The 12,445-nt window shown below is 45.8% G+C and overlaps 1 protein-coding gene across 1 annotated transcript in view; it reads right to left on the reverse strand.

The window, feature by feature from the left end:
- LOC119379142 (E3 ubiquitin-protein ligase TM129) overlaps positions 1–12,445 on the reverse strand; it is a 30,960-nt gene continuing 18,515 nt past the window's right edge. The window contains exon 6 of the mRNA XM_037648333.2: positions 1–242. Within this exon, the coding sequence (XP_037504261.1) occupies positions 200–242 (43 nt within the window). The 3' untranslated portion in view covers positions 1–199. The remainder of the gene's footprint in view (positions 243–12,445) is intronic.

The following is a 12,445-nucleotide window of genomic DNA, read 5'->3' on the forward strand; positions in this document are numbered from 1 at the left end:
AAAACAGGGAGATGCTTCGTTCAGTGTGAGAACTTTCAGTGCATTTCCTTCTAGATGACCTACAAGAAAGCCTAAACTTTAGATTTATCTTCATTGTTTGCATAATAGGTGGTATGTCAAAATGTGGTCACCAAGTGCTCACGCCCAGTGAGAGCAGTCAAGATCAAACTTCCAGGAGAACGTGTCGATGGTAGGTAAACTAGGCTTCAACGATGCACACGTCGAGCATGCAGAACACGGACCTGCAGAAAAATGGTGGTAATGAGGCTCAGGAAGCAGCCTTCTATATGCATGGCCCTGACCCATTGGCACAGCACTTATGAACTGCACCAACAAGCTGCTATGACCGAAACTTATTTTGATTCCCGATTAGCGTAACCATTTTCGCTTTGCAGCCTCCTCATGAATGGCCGAGGAAGCAGGTACCATTGTGATGGCTTTACTGTCTCATAAAAAGCACTGGTGTGCTCGCATTTGCTTCCTTGAGGCCTTATGACAGGAAATGCGGGACGAAAATTTTTAAACTTTTTCATGAACAGTCAAAAAATGACAAACATTGCTGAAAAAAATTTTCAAAAATCGCTGTCACCAAATCTTGGCAGATGGCACAGTATGGTCAGTGCAGTGAAATGTTCCTGACATATCCTGTACTTAAGCTGTTCTACACGCTAAAAATTGTCACAAACCCACATAGCTTTCTGCACTGGAAAAGATTATATACATACTGCTTTGTACAAAAAGAAACAGTATTCCATGAATTAATTAGAGTTCCTTAGGTTTAAAAAAAAACGCTGTTTTATAGCCCATGACTAGCCATCTGCTAAGTGTCAATAGAGTTGTTGCACATCACCTCAGGATCACTAATAATTACCTTGACAAGTTCACTGACAAACAATACTTGTGAGACTGTTGGCTACAGTTACTTGTGAGCTGACAATGGCTCCATTCTGCCTATCACAAATGACTAGCATATGTAAGCACTAACAATACAACAAATATTATCTGACCTATATTAACTATGAATTATGTCTTATAAGCTAGTACTAGCTCCAAACACTAGAAGGTGTCTGAACGGTCTATAAGACTACGTGTAGTACGAATCCAGAAAGTTGTGTGCTTACGAGGCAGCACTACTCTGGCTTCATTTACCTGGCTAGTATTATATCACATTATAATGCTAGCCCTAAACTTCCAGTTATAGGTCAGTACTCGTGTAGTGACATGCTTCTTTGATGTACAGTGTCTTTTGTTCATACCGTAGATAAATGGTTCTCAAACTGTGTACTGCCGCAAAACCCAGAGGTTCCATGAACAGCACCTTAGAGTTCCCCAAGCAATTGGAACTGTTGAAAAACAGGTCACTGACCAATGTAAATGACTGTCACCGACCAATGTCAGTGACTGTCGCTGACCAATGACACTGGTCAGTGACCTATTTTTCAACAATGCCTTTACATGACGAGATGGTATCCTGTCGAACTCTCGACTACTAAACAATCGAAATGAATCTGATCCCATCTTATTTTCCTATACAGAAGAACTTGAGTCTGGCCTAGCTGGTGCTTCCTGTTCGACATCTTGACCGCACACAAAAGACGAGGACAGAGGGAGGTACGGTGACACGGGTGCTAAACTTTCAACTCGTTTATTCATAGAAAGATCTAGCAATATATAGGGACTTATGACATGCGCAGAAACCGTTACATTCACTCATCAGCCTAGCGGGACAGACACATATCAAAAAAACATATTTCAGATTGAAATAATCTAATGGATGTATCGCTTACACAGTAGCCACTTTTATTTCTAATATAATAAGCCTCCAACAGCTCTCGGGCTGTCTGATTTTGGCTTCTGCTCAGAATCTTGATCTCATGAAACCACGGTTCACAGGCGCAGTCATTACAGTGTGCAGGCAGATGCGTCAAATCGTCTTTTTTTTAAACCTTTGTTCGTGTTCCTGCACAGTTCTATTTTCCTATACAGTTCTACAATTCAGCAATCTCGAGAATAAATAATGAAATGCATTTTAACCCCTTAAGCACTTATGACGACCTGAGCTCGCAATGAGCAAACGTCACTTTGTTTGCTTATGATGACCTGTGCTTGTCATGTCTCTTTAGCAATGTTCCATAAGGCTTTTGACGAGCCCAGCTCATCAAATGGTGTTTTCCTATTTAAAACATACATGGCAGCACGGGTTCCGTGATTGGCACTTTTATTAAACGAGTCTGCACACTAAACGGCGAAATGCGTGCCGTGCGTTTCCTGCGCATTATAAATGAACATGGCGCAGTGCTGTGCTTTCAACGCTACTTCAAGGATGGTAGCCTCATCTAGTCTGTATTGAACTATTGAGGAATAGTACATTTTTTCCATGGGAAGCCAAATGGAACCCCTACTTGGAGTTGCAGAAATTTCTTTCGAAATACACATCAAATGCTCCAGGTGTGGGGTATTACCAGGCCCGCAGCCAGGGGGGAGGGGTGGGCTAGGGGCCCGGGCCCCTTCCACCACCCCCCGCCCAAAATTCTGATGAAGGGGGTGTTTTACCGAAAATAAATAAAGAAAATAGGTGTTTTTCAAGGCCTTCAGCAAATGCCACCCCCCCCCTTCCAAAATTCCTGGCTCCGGGCCTGGGTATTACATGGCAGTGCGAAATATGACGAATAAAGCACTTTTATCTGTTGTAAAATGTTTTTGCAAGTATTTTTCTGTTTTGAACATGTCACTGAAGCATTTCATGGCATAAAAAAATTTGGCAATTTTCGAACGATTTTTCGTAATTCAATTGGCACTTAGGGGTCAAACAATGCCACCACGGTAATTACACACTAAATTCGCACTTTGGTAGTCAGTGATCAGCAACAAACCCATTTGGATATGGTGTCGAGACTCATCACTGTGCAACTTGTGGGCCTACAGTGGTCACACTGAGTGCATTGAATTCATGCTTGTGAGCACAGCTTTTAATATGACAGCACTAAAAAGTTCTGCAAGTGCCACTTCTCAATTCACTGGCATCTGCCTTGTCGATTTTTGTTGCCAATAGATCAGTGTTTAAACATGCATCAATGGTGATTCAGGCACATCACTCTCTGCATTGTCCAATTTCAACATAGATAGATTTGCTACCACATTGTGTTTACTCTGATTAAATCTGTATGACAAGCGTTTCAACGTGTGTGAGAGGCACCACTACATGCATTTAGGCTTAGTGCAGTGATTGCTATAGTGAAGACCATTCTGCAGCACAAAAGACCTAAGGCATTTGTTTTAAAAAATGAACTTTCCTTTGCCTGATACTTTGTTTACATGATGATGTCACTTAGGCGCGGAGTACATAGTGAGGTAATCGTACGGTCGATGCACCATGGCATGCACAGAGCACCATGAAAAAGAAATCAGAGCTTTATGTATTATCGCAAGTCCCTCATAAAGAGCTATGGCCTTCAAGAGTAGAGATAACATGACGAACCATGAATGAAGGAGGGCACATGAAAACACAGCAATGATTAGGGAGGTCCAGAGCTGATGTGGCTGTCCCTCTTTCCCCTCCTGCCTCACTCCCCCTCATTTTACACATGCAGACATTGATAATGATTTCAGGGTTTTATGTGCTAAAACCATGATATAATTATGAGGCACGCCATAGTAGGTTCTTTAACATCCACCTAAGTCTAGATACATGGGTGTCCTCTCCCATCAAAGTACAGCCACTGTGCCCAAGAATCGAACCTGCGTCCTTTAGCTTAGCAACACCCTACCTGCTCAGCTACAGCGACAGGTTGGCAGATGCTTCTGTGCTTACAGAATAAAGTGCAAAACAAGACCCATTATCCCACCTCCCACACTCCCCTATCCTCACCTTTCTTTCTCTGTTTTAATCAGCCCTTATAGTGAGTTGATCGAATCAGGAGCGGGTGGGGGAGACAGGGGGATACACTCCGTGGCACTGCTAGTGGAGTCTCCTAACGTGAGGAAGCTTGAGAATGCCCTTGCTGCAAGTTAAGATTCGTAAGGCCAGTGCACATGTTATTATCATGATCATTATAATTTGGACACCATGTTATGGTTCCTGTTGTGTCGTGCGACCCCTAGTGACATGCGAAAACACCAGTGCTGTAAAGGTCCTTGTTCATGCCACTGGGTAGAGCTGGGCCTCCCCCCATGCCTGTTTGCTGCCACCAACCCGGAGTGGAATGCCGGTCATGTGACCCATGCCTCGCTGACCAACAGCCCTTCTTCCCCCTCCATAAAACCACCTGCAATAAATGCGAGAGAGTGGTTTCCCGTCAGTCTCACCGAAGCTTGGTCTACGAGTCGTTACTCTACGCGCCCTCCTGTCGCTCGGCTTCTCCGTCGGCCTGTCGCGGGGTTACGCCGCGCTCCTGCCTATACAACACATGGCGTCGGTACAACACATCGCGACAAGGATGGGATCCCTGTTCATGTCACTGGGTGGAGCTGGGCCTCCCCCCATGCCTGTTTGCTGCCACCAACCCGGTGTGGGCATGCTGGTCATGTGACCCGCGCCTCACTGACCAATAGCCCATCTTCCCCCTCCATAAAACCACCTGCAATAAACGAGGGAGATCAGTCTCTCGTCAGTCTCGCCGAAGCTTGGTCTACGAGTCATTACTCTATGCGCCCTCCCGTCGCTTCTCCGTCGTTACGCCGTGCTCCTGCCTATACAACACATGGCGTCGATACAACAGTTCCTACAAAAACAAATGGTGGTAATGGCTGTTAATTATTTCATGTACAGCTCCATCACAGGTGGAGTCTCGCAAGGCTCTCAAGAACTCAAATGTTCTAATGTATGCAGATGACACTGCTATATTATTTACTGGCGACTCACTCTCTGCTCCCAAATAGACATGATGCCAGAGCTATCAAGAATTTCCTCATGATTCTTTACTTTTACTAACTGTAAATCTAAATAAGACAAAATATGTAGCTTTTTTATCAAGGAGAAAGAAATGTATTTCGAAAAGGTTTTAAACTGCGCGATGAAGACAGGACAAAAACAGGAACGCACACACACACACTGCGCTTGTGTGTGTGTACAGTCAAACCTCGATATATCGAACACGGACATATCGAATTATTGCCTATATCGAACAGTTCCCATATCACGTGGGAAATCGCATGCATTTTTAATTTTTTATTTCGAACGAAGTTTGACGTATAATGGATGTATCGAACTCGGCCACCCCAAACCGCCCGCGCTCCGTTGACAGGCGGCGAGCTTTCCCGCAACTCTCGAAAATAGCGGTAGCGCGGTGGGCGTTTACGACTGCTGCACACATCGATGGCCACTTGCGGCGTGCGTATGCTGCCACTTGAACGTAGCGGCATACGCACGCCGCAGCCTTGCAGCAACGACCATAGCCTCCTCTATGCAACGACGCACTGCACTTGTTGCACCAGCTCCTCCTTGATAGTATCGGTATCGCCAGGCATCCGTCGCATCGGTCGTTGTGCTCGTGTGTTAGGCCTGCCGCGCGTTGTGGTGTGTGTAGAGATGGCTGCAGACGCGAAGAAACGGACGGCCCTGACTTTTGCAGCAAAACTGGAAGCAATCCAGCGCGTTGAGAATGGTGAGAAGTCGAGCGTCGCGGACGGGTTCGGCATATCAAGGAGCACATTGAGTACTCTGCTCAAAAACAAAGCCGACATAAAGGCCAAGGCCGAGAAGAGTCAGCACACGGGCTTCGGTGGACGCACTGACGAAGCATCAGTGGAAGAATCCGAGGAAGCTGGGTTGGCATGCGCAGATGAAGAAAGTGAGCTCGCCGAAACGTGGAGCAAGCTGGAGAGCTTTGTTGGTGCGGAGTCGCAAAGCATGTGCATCGAAGACTTCGTTGGAGGTGACGACAGCACTGGTACAACGGCGGAGCTAACGGATGTAGAGATCGTCGCCGAAGCTACCGCTGAGCAGCCGAATGAAGACGCTGCCGAGGTGGATCCCGCAAGCGCTGATGGTGCCCCGCTCCCGACATCAGCTGAGGTCGTAGCCGCTTTGGCCCTTGCGCGCTGCCACTGCAGCGCGATTGAAGGCACCGGCCTTTCACTTGTGGATCGCCTGGACTATGTTGAGGACGCAGTCGTCAAACACGCCATTGCCAACAAAAAGCAGGCTACTCTTTTTCAGTATTTTAAGCCAACACAATAAATACTTTGTTTGAATCTTCAAGTGAGTATTTACTGCACCACGATTGGTTCGTTGGTTGTTTTCCACAAGTTCTTGACGCATGTTTTACGTGATTTTTTATATCGAATTCTGGATATATCGAAACTATTTCGCGATCGCCGTGCCGTTCGATATATCGAGGTTCGACTGTATGTGTTCCTGTTTTCGTCCTGTCTTCACCGCACAGTTTAAAACCTTTTTGAAACCATGAACCAACTAGCCCAACAACATGCCTTGCTTCAGTAGAAAGAAATGTAGACACCAGCCTTAAAAACATTGTTAAGTAACTGCCCAATCTAAGAAGTTGTTTCTTTTAAAAATCAAAGCATCATATTTGACCAATATTTACACTGAGTCCATACATCACAAATACATAGTATTCGTGATGTATACATACAGTTGTTTACAACCTTATCAAAGCAAGGATATATTTTCCTTGTGATGTACTGTGATGGTCGTAGCTGCATTAGTTAATGTTAGAATCCTGGGGCACGAATTACATGATATACTAAAAGCCTTTACTATAACTTGAAGGGTTTGGGCCGTCTTGCTGCCATGGAAATGATGCTCGTCGGTTCAAACTCCAAAATAAACGCTTATTAACATTAACTCAGAAACTGTAACATGACTGCACGATACAATTGCTCGCGGGCACTAGCACTCCCCCCTAACCTTCGCCCCGGCAGGGCACACGCTCCCTGCGCGCACTGCGGTCTGTCGCCGACTGTCTGGACGTGCCATGACTGCCACTTTTAAAGGGACACTAAAGGCAAATATTAAGCTGACGTTGATTGTTGAAACAGCATTCCAGAAACCTCGTAGTGCTTGTTTCATGCCAAGGAAATGCTTATTTTGAAAGAAAATCACGTTTTAGTGGTCTGCATGGCGTTAGCGCGCTTCAAATCACCCGCCTGAACGGGCCTTGTGACATAGCAGTTGCCGTGCCCAAGGTTGCCCTCCTTTAGTGCCCGGCTGCTGACGGTACGGTTTCTTGCGCAACAACGGCCATCAACCTTGCCAAGACGCAGCCACGGGCCACTCCGAAACTGTATAGTTCACTGTAACAGAGCTTAGCTTGGCCAGCAGCAGCAGCAGCAGAGTAGCAACAGTGCGAAAATAGCAAGAGCCAAGCACATGCAGCAGTACACGATACCGAAACTACCACTGAGACGCGACCGTGTGAGCGAAGCGCAGATCGGCGAAAATGGAACTTTTGAACCACTCGCTCCGTTCCCCCATGGTAACATCTTCCACGAACAAGAATCAAACAGAAATTAACAAGCAGCATTTTATTACGTCTTGTGATGCACAGAAGGTTTTTTTTTTTTATCACAACTAGTTTGATTATTAGTGGTTAATTGTACTCGAAACTCTTGATGCCATCGGGTTCATTTCCAACATTCCTCAGTCATGGTGCACATTGTGTCCTCCATTTACCTTAATTTCTCGATTAGTAGAGCACCACTGTTGATAAAATTGACATTTTAGACGTTCTCACACATTGACCTTTCACTCTGACATAAATTGTTATTTGCCTTTAGTGTCCCTTTAAAGCCCGTGAGTGGGCCACGCCACATCACCATTGTGCAACGTGTGGCGCTATGATAGCAGCCTGGCGATGGGCATGGCTTCCACATATTCCCTCCCTGTGAAGAAAGGGTTCGTGGCAGGTGTTCAAGGGCCGTTCACTTCGGGTAGGGCTCGGCGGTGTGTCCGTCGACTGCAGCGCCAATGATACTTTCGCGGCAGAGTCCGGTCGTCGGATGCGGTCAGCTGGCAGTTACTTTGCAGTCTCCCGGTTCACCTTGAACAGGGGCATCATAGCCAGCCTGAGAACCATGCTCGCTACTTTGCGAATGCTGATCGGTGTCATTGCTGTACTGTCGCGACAGCGGTTGCCGTCCTCCACCGTGCAGGCGGCATTAGAGCGCCTCACCCAGCGCTCTAATGCCGAGGCGGCACTAGAGCGCCTAGAGTGCCGGCACTAGAGCTCCAAGCCGAGGCGGCACTAGAGCGCCTCACCCGGTCGTCCTTGCAGCTGTCCTGAAAGGGTTCTTGGTGCCGGATCTGTCGGCGCTCTTCTTCCTCACGCAGCCTAGCCAGCCGTGCTTTGATCTCACGCTCTCGGGCAGCCATGTCAATGAGTCACGCTCCGCCGAAAATGGTCGACGAGGCCTTAGGTGCAGGTTCGGCGGCCTTGGGCACGGCAGCACCCTCCTTATTTGCTTCCACGGACACCGAGCGGGGCTTGAGCTGCAGCTTCTTGCGCTGCTGCGGTGCAGAATCTTTACCTCAGACATCCCCGAAGCTGCTGCCATACTCCGCTCCGCCCGTGGCCGAGTCCTGGTATTCGTCAACCGTCATGACCAGGGCCTCCTCGGTCTCACCCCTGACGTCTTCATCCTTGCCTTCACTGAAGACCTTGGCCACGGGCTCTCCCTGGTGCTTTGCTGGCGAAGACCGTCTGCCGAGCCAGAAGCGCCGCCCATCGTCCCTCGGTCACTGTAGGGCCCTGAACTCCTTTTGCCTCAAAGTAGGCCGCGGTCATCTCGCCCATCCGCTGGACCGTCTCACGAAGCCTTTGCATCAGCGTCTCTATCTTGCTGACAGCAGACGGCAAAATCTATGTTGGGCACGAGATGAAGGGTTCGGACCATTTTGCTGCCACGGAAATGATGCTCGTTGGTTCAAACTCCAAAATAAACGTTTATTAACATGAACTCAGAATACTGTAACAAAACTGCATGATACAATTGCTCGCGGGCACTAGCACTCGCCTCTAACTTTTGCCCCGGAAGGGCACACCCCTCCCGTGTGCACAGCAGTCCGTCGCCGACTGCCCGGGCCGCGCCATGGCTGCTGCTTTTAAAGCCCGCGAGTGGACCACACGCATCGCCACGTGTTGCCGCCATGATAGCGGCCTGGCGATGGGCGTGGCTACCAAAAACTACAAAAAAGGCCCCGAAAATAATTAATATACTTCGGAACTGCACTAGTGATGCATTAATAGATATTTTCCAAACACAACATGGGTTACTAGTTAGGGCAGCATGCATTCATGAGATTTCTATATAAGTTCATAATATTTTGCACACAATATTTGCTATTCTCCAAAATATATTTTCTTTACTAGTTTGCAGTACTAGACATGCTTTAAGAGGCAGCTTTAACTTACGAAATTGTTACAATGTATATGGTAAAAGGGTAATTGAATTCAATATAAAATAATTGCCCTTACACATTAAAACTGCATGCAACTTCAAGCAGTGTAGCCAATTCTTTTTTTCATGATAACCAGCCTCTCTAATGGACTTATTACTTTATGTGTATTGAGTGTCTTCGAATCTTTCTTGAATATGTTCAAGATCATTATATTGTGGATTGATATTAGATATTATTGTATTGTATTGTGTATAAATTCTGCACCCGACCCATTTGTTATATTCTTACAATGGGGAGGGAACTAGCCTCCCCTAGTTATCACTATAGGTATCTGCGGATATCAGTCCTCATGGCGCATGCGCGTCCTGCAGGCCAGTTTTACAGCTAGACAAACCTAGATAGACGTATTTAGAGTGGTCACCACCGTGCGAGGTTTGGCACTGTGTTCTTGAGATGGTGGCCCCTAGTGGTGAGGTGACATAGGGTCATGAGGAGCAGAGCTTTTGCTGTTGGGTCTTTGGCACAGCTCTTCAACGGGTGTCTCTCATGGGGAGGTCCGCAGGACGATTCCGCGGATTGTTCCCGTGAGATTCCCATAGTGAGTCGAACATCAGCAACGCTGCATTCATTTTACCTTGTGTGTGTTATATTTGTATTCTATTGCGTTACTGTAGTTACTTGTAAGATTCGGCTGGTGGACTTGCTGCTGTGTAAAAGGGGCTAATAAATGCCCATGTATTCATTGCACTACGGTGTGCTGCACCCATTCGTTCCTCAAGCATGAGACCCGGCAGACTTTACAGCTTAAATAAAGTTGCTACACTATTAAGAGGATTTTGCAAAAGTCCTGTTCATAAATTAGAGGTACTAAATGTCCGCGTTGTGTATAATATAATGCATCAATTTTGCCTCTTCTAGGTGTCTTAATCGGTGCAGCTTGCAAAATTGCCATACATATTTCTTTTTGTTATTTCCAAGTTGTAAAGTAAGCTTGACGTCTCAGTTTCTCTTCTATTAATTTTGTGATATTCATTCAACACTTTCTGGAAAAGAATTGATGGCCTAAATAAAAAAGTTGTGGCTTAAGGTGGCTAAATTTTTAGAGTTTTCTTCTTCTAAAGCAACATAAATAATCAACCTCAGCGCAGTGAATGCTCAGCAAAACAATCTTATTATTCCTATGTACTACTTAAGATTTCCTAGGGGTTGGCAGTCACGAATGAGCATGCTACTACTTGAACTCTCTGAGAAAGAGATTTTGTATATGAATGATACATATCATGTTTTTTACTGTTTTTCTCATAATTGTTTATTTCTGCTTGCTTTTTGAAATTTTTCGCTGGTGCATATATAGTGGTGGCTGCAATAAATTTGTCAGCTGGCAGTCAATACTGTCTCTTGTGTTCTTAAACTGCATCCCATCTGCTTGCTCTTCTTCGCCATTATGTGCTTGAAGGCTAGTTGGCTTGACATCATAATGTACATTATGCATGCTATATGCACACACATAATCATGTTCAATGTGTGAACCTACCTCTGGATGTTTTACGCAAGACAGACACAGAAATGTGCAGTGATAAATGGGACATGCATAAATACACTGGAATGCACTGAGCACTTCCTATTTTATTCTAAAACTGAGCAGCACCTGTTTGATTTTGTTTGTACTGGTGGGGCCTGTACTCAACGTTTAGCAAGACGCATAATTCTAGCATTGACTGTTATGTACATGATGCAGTGCTTCCTCCCTACAGTGATGCTACCAAGGACTTCTGATTTGGAGCAATTTTTGGAGCAGCAAGATTTCCTTATTGGAGCACTTTGGAGCAACAAAAATTTTCATCTTGGAGCCCTTTGGAGCAGATAATTTTGCATCTGGGAGCACTCTGGAGCAGCAAATTTTACATCCTCGAGTGCACTAGAGAAGCTAATTGCATTAACATTCAAGCACCTGAATAATTATCATGGGGCTCTTATGAAGAGCTAGAAATATTTTGGATTTATTGCAAATCTCATGGAAAAAATTACCTCAGGAGAACTCCACGCTTCACTCGCTAATGAAAAAATAAGGGCTCATGCAGTTGAGTGTTCTGAATTAACCTCTTTGGTGATTATTTTCGACAGTAGTAAATAAACAGAATACCAGATCAATAAACTTGCACTTTATGAAATAACACTCTAAATACATCCATGTGGTTATCAGCAGACATGGTAGACAAGCGCCGTGACGTATAGTAGTGCCTCAATGCCAAAGAGCCACACTGTCCCTAATGCATTCCCCTAACACAACTCCAAGACGAAAGCCAGGTTCTTTTTCTTCTCGATCGATGTGTTGATCTTCCCCCTCCTTCTCTGCAAGCTTTCTACACCTTACCTGGTTTTGCACTACCTCCATGATCGACGCATTGATCACGGAAGCAGTGCAAAGCGACGATGTCATGTGATCACGTGACATCACGATATATGACGCCATGATGACATCATAAGTTTTGACAATCTGTGACGTGATGATGAGGCCATCACATGATGATTATTAAAGACGATAGTCTTTCTTGGGGAACTTAAACGCAGAAATTTTGGTCTGTCTTTCTGTTTGTCGGCACGTCACCCGATTCAGCCAACCGGCCAAAGTTGAACCACTTGCTTACCGCCCACCCATCTTGAACTGGTATGGCTGTTCATACACGTTGTCGATCAAAAAGTAAATATTACGCATACCTGAGGCGTAAAATCATTAGGTAAGCATTAGGTGGTGTGTTCCTTTAATAGAAAATACATAGATACGCAATTTTAAAGACCTTCATGGTATGCGTTTAACGTTGAGACAGTAACGCGTTTATTAAAAGATTGCCACAGCTGAAGCGATCAGCGGTCCAAGCCGAGCAAGCGCGAGCGCCAACGACAACCGTCTTCGTCTTCTTCTTTCGTAGGCGTTCTTGTCTGCGCCCAACCATGTTACAAATCACTCCCCCGCGGAAAAGGAGCCATCCTGGCGACCTAAGGAACAGGTACAACTGGTCGGTCATAATGCGGCTTCAGTCGATCGACGTGAACAGTCTCGCGGCCGCGACGACGGCGGTCCGTAGA

The sequence above is a fragment of the Rhipicephalus sanguineus genome, chromosome 1, assembly GCF_013339695.2.
Source record: "Rhipicephalus sanguineus isolate Rsan-2018 chromosome 1, BIME_Rsan_1.4, whole genome shotgun sequence".
Lineage (NCBI taxonomy): Eukaryota > Metazoa > Arthropoda > Arachnida > Ixodida > Ixodidae > Rhipicephalus > Rhipicephalus sanguineus.